This window comes from Stegodyphus dumicola, chromosome 6 (genome assembly GCF_044657685.1).
Source record: "Stegodyphus dumicola isolate Sdum_Otavi_A_Nest chromosome 6, ASM4465768v1".
Lineage (NCBI taxonomy): Eukaryota > Metazoa > Arthropoda > Arachnida > Araneae > Eresidae > Stegodyphus > Stegodyphus dumicola.
Genome location: NC_140773.1, coordinates 179,087,038 through 179,102,473, shown reverse-complemented (window position 1 = coordinate 179,102,473; position 15,436 = coordinate 179,087,038). Strand labels below are relative to the sequence as shown.

The 15,436-nt window shown below is 34.4% G+C and overlaps 1 protein-coding gene across 9 annotated transcripts in view; it reads right to left on the bottom strand.

Annotated features, from left to right (window-relative positions):
* The window catches only part of LOC118198596 (uncharacterized), a 385,056-nt gene that overhangs the window by 291,033 nt on the left and 78,587 nt on the right, over positions 1–15,436 (bottom strand). For all 9 annotated transcript variants that reach the window (XR_015041771.1, XR_015041770.1, XR_015041772.1 and 6 more), the window contains one exon: positions 12,712–12,925. Coding sequence is in view for 5 of the 9 variants with exons in the window: in XM_085819213.1 (XP_085675339.1) it covers positions 12,712–12,764 (53 nt within the window). In the remaining 4 variants the exon portion in view is untranslated. The remainder of the gene's footprint in view (positions 1–12,711; positions 12,926–15,436) is intronic.

Here is a 15,436-nt window from a genome sequence, read left to right as displayed (position 1 = left end):
CAAGAAAAGATCTCAAAGACCACCAGTTGGCTCCACCTGATGCAAGTTCTCCAGTGACTTGCCTGCAAAAATGCGTAAGCTGCATCAAGAATGATTGCCGTTGTTACGTACTAGTATCTAAGCCAGATTTTGTGGATTTTCAGATAGTGGTGTTTTACCGATTCTTTTGTCTTTGTGTAACTTCTATTTTACATGCTTCAGTGTCAAACCATTTTCAGTCCGTCTTCTTTGTTCGGATTTCTTGAATACTGCATGATCTTTATGACTTCATATGTGAATAACTTATCGTCCACGTCTTCTTCGAGATCTAAACAAAATGCGTCTTCGGTGTTCTACTCTAGTTACAGTAATTCTTCCTGGCCATCTAATGTATTCTAATCGATATTCATACGGAATCCTATATACATTGATATTCGTTTTACTTCCGTTTTTACTGTCCGTTATCTCAGTCTTTAACTATTTTACTGGGAGGCTTTCAATCTGAAATTCACTTTTATTTTAGATAATATATCTGAAATATATTTGGTTGCATGTCCATAATTATAATAAAAGTTTAATTTTTTTTAATCTTCTTTTCTTTTCTTTTTTTTTTTTTTTTTCATTTTTTTAAATTTCCTCCAGGTGAGCTAACAACATCTGGTTACTTTAACTTACGAATACTTTATCTTATTATTACAGGTATACTTTATCTTATTACATTTTGTTTTATTATGCTGCGTAGAAAAATAAAAATGCGCCAGTAATGCAATTTTACAAATGAATCTTACCCTTATCAGTGGCCAAGTCGTTAAGACGTCTGAATGCTGGAAATTCGACCCGGTTAGAAACCACATTAACGGGCTGGCTGCATTTTTTCTTGTGTTTCATTATGCGCAACGTTAATAAGAGCCCAATTTCCCTTAAAAAAACCGCGATTCCTCCTCTTCGGCTATCGTGTGCTTTGCTATATCTACATAACCTAATAATCCTATATAGAATTGGGTCTAGGAGCCATTTTATCACACAGGATCACTCGCTTCTGGTTCTTTGTCACATATAAGCAACTTCGATATTATTTCAAACTGTTTTTATTTTAATACATATGGACTGCACTAGTTGCCCAGTGATTAAGGACTGCTGAATAATGGGCGTTCAGCTTGGGTTCGATCCTAGGCGAATGGGCTCTCTGCGTAGTTGGTTTTCATGGTTTTAGCCGCGTGTAACGTGAATACAAGCCACTTTCCCTTAGAAAGTCCTCCACAATGGCATCCCTCCGCCTAGGCAGATAAATCTAGTAATTCAAGTAGCCTATTATTACGTATGGTTGCATTTCTAATAATCAGCATTATTTTTATGATTATCTATGATATTATATAAATTATAAACAGCCTACAATCTATGAACATTTTCTATGACTACCTATTAACTATGCCCTACGAACTATGAAGAACATATTTATACAATAGCTTATAAATATTATGCCCCAAATCTATGAAAATGAATGTTGTATACCTTTGTTCTAATATAATCCTTTGTGTATTTATGTTACTTCGACTGTCAATTGTATTCCTTTTATTCCATTGTAACTGTTTATATATTTATGTACTCTGACTGCCTGTTGTATGCTTGTTAATCTACTATTTACTGCATTGTAATATATGTTTATATATGTTTAATCTACCACAACAATATTTTGGACACACCAAAAAATTGTAATTATCAACAATATGCAAAATTGTAGTAAAAATTATCTCCTGGTGAGCACGTAAAGAGAGCACAAATAGCGCCGATATGTTATGTGTAATATAATTTGCGGAGACTCATTCCGTGCCTATAGATAGTGAACGTGCGGAGATGACACCCTCTCACTTTCTGTTAAATAATTCGAAGCTCCTATGCTTCAGTCTGTTTTTGTGTATCTATGGAAATTATATCAAATAATAATCGTACAGTGGCCTGTAATAGTTCAGTGACTAATTCTGTGTTTATTATTTAAGACTGTTATTGAATTTTGTCTACTGGTAAAATTGTCCGTTTCTTTTAATTCCTTGCTTATAAAAATATTGTAACAGACTGAGGCTTCCCTTGGTCATCACCTCTGTAAGCATTTCTAAGTGTTAAATATCACTTCTAAAAGGCCAAAAGACTAAAATCATCTGGAAACATTGGTATTCGTCTTACAAATTGTATTTCTATAAGCATTAAATATAGACTATTCATTATTACAATATTTCAAATCCACTAACGCGATGTTTAAATTAAGCAATATTACATATCAATAAATGCGCAATTAACATTTACGCAACATTTAATTAACATTTAAACAATTATTACATATCAATAATTGCGTAAATGTTGCTTCTAAATGTTCAAGTGAAACAAGATCTCAAACGTTACTTTTAGAAGTTTAAAATGATCATTTTTAGATAGACAAGCAAATCGAACATCGAAATGGGCCTAAACTTAATTTGAGCCCATTTTTCGCAATTTTATTTTACTGAGATATTTTGGAGTAAAAAAGTAATTTTATATATTTTTTCGCACGTAAAGTACAACACTAAACACAGGCAGACCCACCTAAACGAATAAGTGAAAATGTTCTGAATGAATACAATTCTGACTCTTCTTCAATCGAACACTTAATGCCAAAGTTAATAGACCGTTTGATGATAAAATTGGGTTTAAGCAGAGTGCATGAATAAAACTAACCATACATACACTGGCTAATGAATTAGAAACCCAAGATCAATATTTTATTGGACCACCTTTTTCACGGATAACTACTCTCATTTTTTTGGGCATCGAGTCTACATGCTTCTGGAGTAAAGTGACCACATTTTCATTGAGACAAAGCGGGACAAATGGAATGAAATGAAAATTATAATTTAGTTATGAAAGCAGACCAATAATTCAAAAAAATATATTTTATTATATGCATTCATATACTTGTCTATAAATATACAAAAATAGATTTATTATTAAATATTAGTAACTTTAAAAATATTTGTAAAAAACAATAATTTGAATATTATGTTTTTTAATTAATTTAATATTTTATTTAAAAAAAATTCTGATTTTCTTTCACGGTTATATTTTTTATTCGAGTGAATACTTTGCAATAGATTCGAATCATTTATTAAAATGTCGTAAAATTTCTCACATGAATTGGTTAAATTATATTTTAGACTTAATACAGATTTTAAAGTTGTAAAGTTGCGCGCTTCCAACCTGCACGCAACAAAGTGGTGACTGCAGAAAACTGGAAATTAGACAGAGTCTTGAGAAGGGTTTAAATCCCTTTTTATTCAACTTTAGAAATTACAATTGCGTGCTCTTGACGCTCACAAACTACGCCGACCCGGCGATAAAATAAAAATAAGAAACTAAAAAAAAGAATAATAACAAGTGAACTACGAGGCTTTCTAAACGTAACTAACCTAACCGCGTTCTAAGATACCGCTGACAATTCAGCAAACTTCTGAATATTACGTTGAAAGATTTAACTATCTACCGAGGCAAGCATACAGGCCGAAACGCGTGGTTCTTCAATTTCTAACTAGCCACTTCCACACTCGTGAAGCAAGAAAGCGCACTTCGAACTCGTTTCCTTTCTATTTAACTCAGAATACTTCCGCTGATAATTTGAATCCTTGCGCGTTCTACTAAAATTTACATACTCTGGCAATGGCAGTTCCAGGGAAAAGTAAGGCTTGACAGGAAAGATAGTTTAAACTTAAAATAAATGTTAGTTAAAATAAATATAAACCCTACAAAGTTTTAATGATCAACTGCGTTTTTTTTTCAATTGTCCATATTTTATTAATACTAGAAAACACATGTTCTGTTGCTGCATTTGTTCCTAGAGAGCGTGTGTTCTACAATTTTCAAATATTTTCATAAGGAATATTATTCTATTTAAAATGAAAGAATAACTCCGTCCTTTTTTTTTTTTTTTTTTTTTTTTGTGTGTGTGTGTGTGTGTGTGTGTGTGTGTGTTTCCACATTTGCAGACAACCAACATTTAATTTTTTCATCAGTAACGTATCTTTTTACCAATCACACCTTATCAAAAAGATCATTTTCGCAAATATTATTTTTCGGAAAATGGTTACTAATATATTAAAAAGATTTTTCCACATATTCCCATAAAATCTCCTTTTTTGATGTCACCCAATGAAAGTTTTTAATATCCTGGAAATGAACTATCCGTTCTTCAAGATATTCCAAACAGTTATTATAAAAATTTCTGACTTCTTTCAAAAAATCAGGTCGTTTAATACGGCACCTTGTTCTTCCAGTCTAGTGTTGTCCTTTCGAATAACTAAATGAACGAAATCATTATCAATTGTTTCTCGCAATTTTGTTTTTAAATTATTGATTTCATTTGACACTTTCGCAATTGAAATTTTGTCCCCTTCAATAATTTTCACAGCATTGTGAAATAATGTAGCTTGGCTGTGGATGAATTGAAGACAAATTCGTGATATGTCATTTTCAAAAAACAGCTGCAATATTCTTGGACATTTATCTTGTGATAAAAAGTATGATTTTAATGGTTCGTATATTTTAAAAATATTTTCTACAGCTGGTAAAAGAGTTAGCCATCGTGTTTTGCTGTAACCAATAATTCTTTTATATTCGATTTCTGCGCTTTCACAAAAATTCTTCAAATTTCGACACGCACAGCATGTATAAAAAATAAGAATAAATTTTTGAAATAATATTTTCAACATCCACTGGAAGTAAGTCAGATGCTCTTTGAATAGTATTGTGTAGAATGTGCGCTGCACAACCAACTCAAATAATTTTTTGGTTCAAACGTTCGTTAAGTTTCGTAAAAACGTTATTGATGCCTCTTCTAGCTTTTCCATCAAAATTTGCGTTAGTGTCAACAATAAACAAATTATTCTTTTTTAAAATAGGCTCCACCAGCGGCCGAGCTGAACACTGGTAGTTCGGCCCGAGATTCGAATCCCGCGAACGGGCTGGCTGCATGGGCATTTTCGTTGTTTTCCCCATGTGTAACGTGTATACGAGCCAGTTTCCCTTAGAAAGTACTCCACGAAGGCATCCCTCTTCTTAGGCAAATAGCCCTAGTGTGCTTTGCTATAATTAAATAAACGAAACCAAACCTTTTTTTAAAATAGTACTTATTGAATCAAAAATTATTTATGAAGCTTCAGCCGGCAGCCGTCCAGACGGTATGGTGGTTAGGGAAGCCTGACTGCGATACCGAAAGGCTTGGGTTCGAATCCCGGAGAAGGCATGATTGTAACTGTCCGTCCCTTCATAGGAGGCAGTGGTGGCCCACCTATTAGGTGTCTCCATAATAAAGAGACCACCACATCTGGCCTTAGTATAGATTAATGGACTCTGTTACGAAACCGTAACTGTTCACAATCTGCTATTGGAAAAAAAAAAGTTTCACCCGGCAATGAAACAAAATCTAATATTCTAATTTTAATTTCTGTTTCTAGATCAAAAATTCAAACAATTGTGGGATGTAATTTCAAATCTTTGTGGTTGGAAGCATCATAATATATGGACATTTAAATCTAATTCTATCTGCAATTGTCAAAACGAATATGGTGAAAGAACATTACAAATAATTGCTTCGATTTTTGTCCTTGCACGTGCAAATTTTTTGTCGTACAATGTTTTGATCATTTGCGACGTACAATCAATTGATTTGAAGCTTTGATTGTGATTTATGGTGTGGAAAGCAAATAGCCTTTCAGCTAATGCTAGCTGTTCCTCCGTTAACGATACATATTCCTTGACGAGACGTAATAACAATGATTCGACGCCACCGAGTAAATCTAATTCGTTACATCGCCTAATTTAGTTTACCCTGCATGCATTTTATGTGTTTTTTTATTTCTTTATATTCACTATAATAATTAATAAATAATAGGTAATATATTTTTATGGTACATTTAAAATAAGAAGTGCAAATGTTTTCTAAAAAGCGGAGCACTCTTAAAAATCGGCGGAACGCGGGACAGTCCTTCAAAAAGCGGGACTGTCCCGCCGAAATAGGGACGTGTGGTCACTTTATTCTGGAGTGCATTTACATCCAGAGAATATCATGCATTAGCTATGCAGCTTTTTAAATCTTAGATTTTAGATGGAAGAAGAGAGTGCTTATCGTCGGATAGTTGCATTATCGTCCATGAAGTATCCGTCGCCATCAGGGTAAAAATGCAACATTTCAGGGTTACTTGATCTGACAATATATCTAGGTATCTCATGGCTGTTTGTTTACCCTCTAGGAACACCAGGGCACTACTTCCATGCCAGCAGAACATACCCCATATCATGATGCTCCCATCAGATCCTTGCACAGTGCGAGTAAGGCAAGATGGCTTCATGAGGATCTCAACAAATTCGACGTCTTCCATCAGTGTAAAATAAGGCGTAGCGTGATTCATCCGACCACATTACCCGTTTCCAATTCTCAGATGTCCAGTGTCTTCTTTACCGACACCCCTGCAAAAGAATTCTTGCCGGTTGGGCAGAAATGAGTGGCTTTTTTCACAGGCACCTGACTATACATTCCTATCCTCTGCATTTCTCTGCTCATGGTTCGAGCTAAAATCTGTTGGGAAGAGCTTTAGTTGACGATCTGCGTCAGTTGAAGCACAGTACAGTTCTGTCGTACAATTTGTCGGAGACAACGCCGATCACTCTCTTGGAAAACTGTGCTCGAATCGCAGTTACGTCTCCTAGAGAAGGACTGCAGGTTCTGATTCCATCTTTTGAAAACCTTTGATGTGGCTGCTTTTTGAGAACCTAGTGAGATTTGCTGTCTTCTAAATCGAGGCCCCTGCTAAACGATCACCACAATAAGCCCTTTTTCAGTTGGTGAAAAATGTGATTTTTTTTCCCATTTTACTTCATTCATCGTGAAGAGCAATCTTAACCTTACTTATACTAGCATTGTAACCCATGTCATTAAAAAAATTTGCAGACTTCATCCCTAGCACGCATTCAAATGAAAATCTCAAAGGTTTCTAATTCATTGGCCAGTGTGTGTAGTTTCACATATAACAAGCAAAATACAGTGGCCGAGTTTGAGAAAGATTTATGAATGGATCATGAAAGCATGGACTGGACTTAAATTATTTGATTACGGCAAAACACAGCTATTGTTGCGTTCTATGGGTTCGGGGATTTGGAGCGGACAACACTTTATGAAGAATCAAAACACAATTTATTCATCTATAGTACACAGGAGAACTCCAAAGACACGCTTACAGTCGTCCTCTGAACTCTACTACACTGCTACTGTAAGAATTCGTTCTAGAATGTTCTCCCTCCGCCTATGGCATATCGCCAATGTCGTTGCCAAATATTGCCAAAAGTGAGCTTTTGCGCCAAATCTGGCAACCCTACCTTTTTTGCTACTTTTTGGCAACCCTAAACCCGGGAAAGTTATCTTACTGCAGCTGAACATTTCGTTACACTATCTCCCTAAGCGAAGGAATGGGTTAGTGTAGGGCATTGTAAAAAAAAAAAAAAAAACTGACTCGAATTCACATGAAGTAAACCATGAAAACTTCTAATCGGAGTTAGCCTGATCACCGTGATTTGAACTGGATCCATCTAGCGCTCAAAAACAGTATTTCACTTGGCCGCTGGTGGGCTAATAAAGGCATTGATATAAATCCCACGGAAAATAATTCAGAAAAGCTCAACGCTATGGATGGTTCTGATTAAGGTTTAATCTGAAAAGATGCTGAAAATGCTAATGTCTATAAATTAATGACCCGGGGGGAGTTATGAATAAGACCAAGAAAGGAGCTTAAAAACAAATTTTACGAATTCACCAATATTTTGACGTTAATATTCAAAGTAGTTGCTATCTGAACGGGCTAGCCACTTACAGCTGCATACGTTTATCACTTATGCCACGACAGCATTTACGGGAATATGTAATTCATTCCTTCTAAATATAACAAGAGAAAAATCAATTACCCCATTTAATCATTTCTTTTATTATTAGAAGCACAAGTAATCAATCGATAATTCTATTTTCCCTCTATAATCAATCGATAATTCTATTTCTAGTTATTATAGACTCTAATAATAATCCATAATTTTCCTTTCCTTATACTATTTTTAGAATACACCTAGTGAAAAAAAGGACAGCTCATTTTATGTTTGTTGAGAAAATGCTCTGATGTTCCGAACATGTATGAGATATTTTAAAATTTGACATCTATTATATAAAAGTATGGTATCTTTTATTAATTAAACGGCGCCGAAAGAATAAATGCTGGTTTAGCCCTACTTTCGAAAAAATTCATATGTTTTCCTCATCTCGATTTTCGATCAGTAAAATATCGCAATAAGAGCTGCGAAAGGTACATGCAAAAATGCGATAAACCTTTTGAATCAAGCAGCTAACTAAATAAAACACAAAAAAGGAAACTTACTGAAAAAAATTAAAAGTGCTAACATGCAGTCATAAAACAGAAGTGATGAAGCAGTGAAAACAACGGTTTTCTTTTATACCTTGATATGCATAGTATACAACACATACTTTTAATATTCATTGGGAAGCCTAAAAAATCAAAAGACATGTTCTATTGCAGTGAAATAGCTATTGCAGTGAAATAGATCTGAGCCTGTAACATCTCGTTGTACGCTGGTACAGCCCTTACATTTTTTCTTCAACTGAAAAATAACATGCCACTTACTAAATGATTTACGCTCATCGTTCTTACTCTTAAGGACTTCACCACAGACACACCTTCCAGTTCTTTAATGCACAGGGAAAAACGATTTCATCAACGATCCGTTACATCTTGCTCTTTTTCTGCCGCGGATGACGCAGGGCAAGGGTAGTTTCTAAGCTACTTTCGCTTGCTGAGGTCGAAGTGAGGCCTGTCAAAAAGTGAAATTATAGGATCATCTTATCAGTAGTAAATTCATGGAGGTCGAAGATCAATCAGCGGTAACTATCGGTTCCTAGAGCTTCACAACCCTCTTTAAAAGATTCTGCAATCTTTGAGAATTGACTTCGTGTTTGGTGGCCCTCCTTGTTCTTTCACGTTTATGTGATTACTTTCTATTTTCAAATGTGATTTCAGCAAAGATTCGCCGCTACACCTCAAGTGTGGAATAAAAACATACAGTAATAATTATATCGATTATTACTCAAGTGTGACGACCGCTTCTGGAAAGTGACTAGTATTTTTTAGATCATGAGAGGTATTAAACATCACTGCTATAAGACAACTACTTGCACAGAAGACCGTATCATTTGAAACAGTAGTTGGTCATATTACAGATTTTTTTTTGTAATTATAAAGCCAAGTAATACCATTAATTAATTAATTTTTATAATTATTTTATGACATATTAATTTCTTTTTCTTAATTTTCGTTGTTAGTTTAACGTCTTTCGGTGTTGTTCATCTAAGACGAGCTCCTCGATCGACTCACTCTTTCTCTCCGGCACCGTTTAGCACTCTGAAGTTTAAAATTTACTGCTTAGAACTGAGTATGCATTCTAAATTTTGGTCTGGTCATTTTCATTGCCATTTCTACACAGTTTTGAATTTCAGTTTTCGAAAGCAGCTCTGAAATTCTGCTAATTTGTGTAATGCTGTTCAAAATCTATAATTTGGAAGTCTCTAACTTCGTTTAACTTTACTGCTTAAACTTTTTCTTCGTTTTTCATATTTGTATTTAAAAACTGCTAAAACAAACATTTTGCGTAAGTCACGTAACACAAAAGCCAATATGTTTTCATAGTAAAATATGTAACGAAAGTGAATAAAATTATTAAATGCTTAGTTGCAATAAACCATAATAAAATGTATAGAAATTCAGATAATTAGTGTAAATTTTAATTGATATAAATTAAAGTGAAACCTTTTTTTGTCAACAATCTCCCTAAACCGACCACCTTTGAAAGCGACTTGTACTTCTAAGAGCATTAATAGACATTGATATTGGACATCAATTAACTAAGACGACCACCTCTACACCAAGTCAAACCAGGAACTAGTAATCTCAAGGATGAATGTCTCTAATAATTTTACTAGCATAAAGTCTGTTGATAAATTAAACAGTACAAGAAACTTAAGAAAAATTAAGTGTTTAATATTTAATTTACAAAATATTTAATATTTAACTTCCATAACTCCATATGTTTCATACGGTATAATGAAAAGTATGGAAGAGCCTAAGTTAATTGTAAATATTAATTCATATGAAACTGATTAGGCGTCATTAATTTATTGTTATTTGTGAAACGAGACGATCATTTATTCTCATTGAATTGTTTTATTAAAAGAAAAATTTGAAAATTTATCATGGCTATCCTTTACTAATTAGCAAACAAGTGAACTTGTTTTGAAATCATACTAATGATACCTTCGGCTGGTTTGTGAATAAGGTACAGGAGGTCAACTTTCATCTTTTCACATCCCAGATTCTATACATTTGCCCTACACATTACGTCCTCCATTATTTTTTACCCAAGCAAATGGTCTTTAAATTATTAGTTGGAGGGTGAACAGGTAAAGACCTCTGGAATTTTATCGACATTTTTTAGTAATCATTAAAGATTATAGTTAGTTTCCATCATTCAAACCGACAAGATGGCCAAGAGTAATTGATGACCTCTTCAGAACTCGAAAACCTTGAAATTTTGAAAATAGCGGGTGATAGATCCGTTCGCCTTCTTATTGTCGAAGAGAACAAAAGAATACTCAAAAATGTTAGGTTAAAATTTTTTTCACTGTTCTTATTTCTTTTCTGTAGAAAAGGTAACTGACCTTTAAAGAAAAACGTTATTTGAAATCCTAGTGGCAAAAGAGGTTAAAGTTTCTTTTTTGTTTTTTTCTTTTTTAACGTACCCTTCGTTCTTTTAGTATATTACAGCAAAATTACTTTGTGTGTGGTATATGACTAGCTTGTGAACGTTAAAGCAAAAGGAAATACGGTTGAGATAATAAAGTAAAATTGCCATGGCGGCCACCTTTCGTAGACGACCACCTGTGAAAGTGACCAGTATTCTTAGAGTACAAATAAAAATTGGTATTGAGTATTACTTACATAAGGCAACCATCTACTCAGATGATCAAAATTATCTGCAAACGTTTGGTCAGCTTAGGAGGTTTCACTGTGTTTAAAAAATTCAAAATGTGAGAGTAAGACTAATGTTGGGGGATAGAATTAATGATCTAATTTTCAATCAAAGTTAAGTTGCACTAGAAGGTTGCTTATGGAGTTTCGAGCGAATAACATATCCTGACCATTTACATTAAAAATGAATTTTAAACACGCATTTAAAGTTTCATTGTCAACATATAACATGATTCGAGATAAGGCATTTTGATTTTTTCTGAAAATCGCTTTTGATGTCTTTGTCCACACAATAGAAGGAAAAAAAGTGCAAAATGTGTGCGTATATTTATGATACTTAATTTATATCGATACTGAATTTATTTAACCGATGCTTATGTGAACTAGTTAAATTTCCAAAACTGAAAGAGAAATTGGAATAAATAAATAAATAAATAAATAGTCTATTTTAAAACTAGGAGAAAAATTGCCACCAAAAAAATTGGGTACATTAAATGTGCTGATTCTGAATGCTTTTGTTAATGATTTTTTATTTAAATAATTATAAGCTAAAATAAATAATTAATGGGGATAAATGCGTATTAACGGATTCTAGTCTATCTATTATGGCCGAGAACATAATTATATGCGACGTGTCTGGCTCGTTCAAAAAATGCTGATTTAAAAAAAAATTATAAAACTGATGCCGTTATAGTGAAGCACAGACCCAATTTTACACGGGCCATGATTCCTTCCTCCATTATCTTCATAGATTTGGAAAACAATACACAGACTTATGTGAATATGGAGAGGTAGATTACCTAATCACTATCTTTTCAGTTGTCCGAACACAAAGAAAGAGCACCTAAAAATTCCTAGCAGTGCCTACTGGCTGCAGTGGGCTGAGAATACATGTGAAAATAAGCATGCCCAAATGTAAGACTAAGAACATTGTCAGACTCTGTGCAATAAAATAATTAAAAACGAGAATGCCTTAGCAGTTTCGGCACAACACATTTTGCTCCCTGAAGCGGAGAAATGTGCTTCGACTACACATTCATAGATGAGCTGCAGCCTGGTGAAACTATACCAAACAACACTAATGTTCAAGGGTTTGGTACAATAATACTTCCTTTACAGCTACCACGTTCTCAGTATTAGTTGCAATAACTCAGCGCATCACCACAAAGTACCAGGAATATCAGCCTAGCTTTATCACTTTTTGAGTTAGCAATGTTAGCAGTCTACAAGGAGACATAGCTCAAGTTAATGAGTTCGTAATGCAGTATAGAATAACAGCACTGTTAAATGTAGGTACTTACGTATTACACATTTAATTACTCTCACTAATACTCGTATTTGCTGAAAATACCTTTTATAAAGCAGTTGAACATTCATAATATTCAGAACTTCAAGTCAATGAAAATATTTTAACTACTTTAATTTTATGTATCTCTGTAACATAACTGTAAATATAGACTGTGTAACGTTTCGCACTTATGCCTGAACTCAATCCCCTTGTGTGCATAATGTTAATCAAAATTACTGGGTACATATAAACTCGCATCGAAATCATTAAGTTTATGTAAGTAGCAAGTAAATAATTATGAAAACAAGCAATAAGTGTATTAGTTTATGCGTTAAAGGTACTCACCAGAATCTTGTATATTTATGTAGTGAACCTGGTGTATATATGTTATGAATCATATATATGATGAACCTTGTGTATTTATGTAGGTCCTGTAAATCTTGATTAGTCCAATAATTACGGCGTCCGTTTTCATGTTGAGTTTTTCCATCTGCCAGGTACACTGGAAGACATTTACTTAAATGTCAGGTCAGTAGTCATAACAGGTGGCGTACAATATCTAGGGACAAAAAATGTAAAAATCATGAAATTGTTGAAACAGAAAGGTAAATGGTGCTGCTGGAGTCTCAATAATTCAGTTACATAACGTAACATGGAACCAACAGTACAATCAATACGTTTAGCAAGGATGAACACCCGAAAATTTTCCAATGAATCTGAGACAATATTCACAGTTCCAGGTACAGTTAATTGACTAGTAATGACCACTTCTAAACAAGACGAGTATTTTCAATAATTTTTATCGGTACTAAACATCATTTCTGTGAGACGAAGAGGAGTTCGCCACAGAGAAGGCTCACTGTAATTTTGGTTCTTCAGAAGTGGTCATCTTAGAGATGTGGCTTTTTAAATAACGATATTTGTTTGCGTTTATTCTTAAAAACAATCTGATAAAGTTCATTATATTTATATTGCGCAAGATAATGCTAGATTGATGGGCTGATGATATTTTTTCTGTTGCATACCGCCAGTATTCCAAAGGGTTCATATTAAGGCAAATGAAGATCAAATTATAACGGTAAAGGTCAAGCGAATACTATTAATACATGATTTGGTAGTAAAGGAATAATAATTTATTTAATAAAATATAGCTTTAGCATCAGAATGCTCCTCAGGTATGAAAAAATTCGAGTGATCTGAGAGAATGTTTTCTTAATGCAAAAACTATTTGCGGTTGTTTCAAACGGCTGAACTAGGTCTAGTGTTAGATGATCTCAGCTGCCTCTAGCCTGAAGAGTGGCTTGCACACACAAAAGGTCTATAACTTCATAAAGAATAACTTCACACTATTACGCTATCAGTTTGAATCATGAAAGTTATCAGATCTCCACTAATCGACTTAGTACCCTCGTAACAAAAATGACGTCGACAAACAATTTTTTGCTACCAAACCTGAAAGCGGTCAGTCCACATTGGAATTTGCTGTACTTTTATGCTTTAAAACCTTCTTAATAGTGTTACCGTTCGTTACAGTCGATCGCAGCATCGGTGATAGGAGCATAGTTGCACATTATTAATTCGGTAGTTGGTTTAGAAGGAAAATACTGTCAATAATATCATGATAAATTCTTGACATCTTAAACGGTGTCCCTAAATTAACGCAAGATTTGAAGTTTGCGCCATTTGTGCAATTATGCTGTCAACGAGAAGAAAGACAGCGTGATAATTGAGAGTTCAGAGTTATTAAAAATGAAGCGCTGCACGGAAGAACAACGCGTTTTTATTGTTGATTAATATTTAAAAAAATAATGAAGGTTTGGCAGCTACAGTTCTCAATCTTCGTACAAAATATGTTTGGAATAATGGTTTGACTTTATCAACTGTAAAGAAATTAATTAAAAAATTTAGAGACACTGTATCAGTTACTGATCTTAAACACTCTGGCCGTTTCAACAAGTTGTTCAATATAAAACAACGAAGCAGTTCGCGAGAGAGGTACTGAGAGTCCAGGGATATCAGTTCGGCACCGTGGTTAAAAAAATTGACAATTAGAGAAGCTCTCTACAGCGTATTCTTGGGAAAGATTTGTTCTCTTCAAGTTCAGTTGTCTCAAGAACTGAAGCTTACTGACCACGTGCAGCGAAAAGAGTTCATTGAATGGATTATGGAACAAAACGTGGATGCTGAATTTTCGGAAAAAAAAGTCATCTATAGCAATAAGGGTCGTGATCTAACGCAGTTGGACATTTTTCTGTTTTTTTTTTTTTTTTTTTTTTTTTTTTAAGTCTGAGGTTTATGCCAACAAACCACGATCACCCACGCCATGAAAGAGGAAACTGAGCACTGTATCAATGAAATTCAGTTATATTTATGCAAAACGGGCATGGAAAAATTTCAACAAAAGAGTGCGTATGTGCCAGCAAGGCCGTACAGACCGTTTGCTCGATATGTTATTCCATATATAATCCCGCACTCTATATTTATGAATCAACACAATAATTATAATTCCTGACCTGTGTTTTCTATAAAAATTACTTACGTGAATTCTGTTCTGCGACTCTGTTCGGCGTGACTCGAACTACGGACCGAACTACCAGTATCCAGCGATAAAAGCCGCTGGATACTGGTAGTTCGGTCCGTAGTTCGAGTCGCGCCGAACAGAAGTCTTCCAGGGTACATCCCTCCCTGTTCGTGTCCAAAATGAATGTTCGATATGTATGTTGCGGGAGAGCTAACTTGTGATATACTGCAAGAGCAGCAATTACATATTATAAGCTATTTCTCCCGCTTTCCTAGCGTGCCTTCGTGGTGTAGTGGTTCTGCACACTGGGCCGGTATTCCAGAGGTCCGTGGTTCGATTCCCGGCGAAGGCGATTGCTAACTTTTCATCTCTCCGGCCTCCAAAAAAATCCTAATGTCTCTACAATATAAAGAGTTTTATTTCTACTCCTAATTTTTTTGCCCTCTCAGAGTATATAAAAAATTAATAATTAAAAGCTGGTGAAATTTATCCTGATTATAAATCAACATTATTCTGTGTTTCAAGATGATTCGGAATGGCATCAGTGGC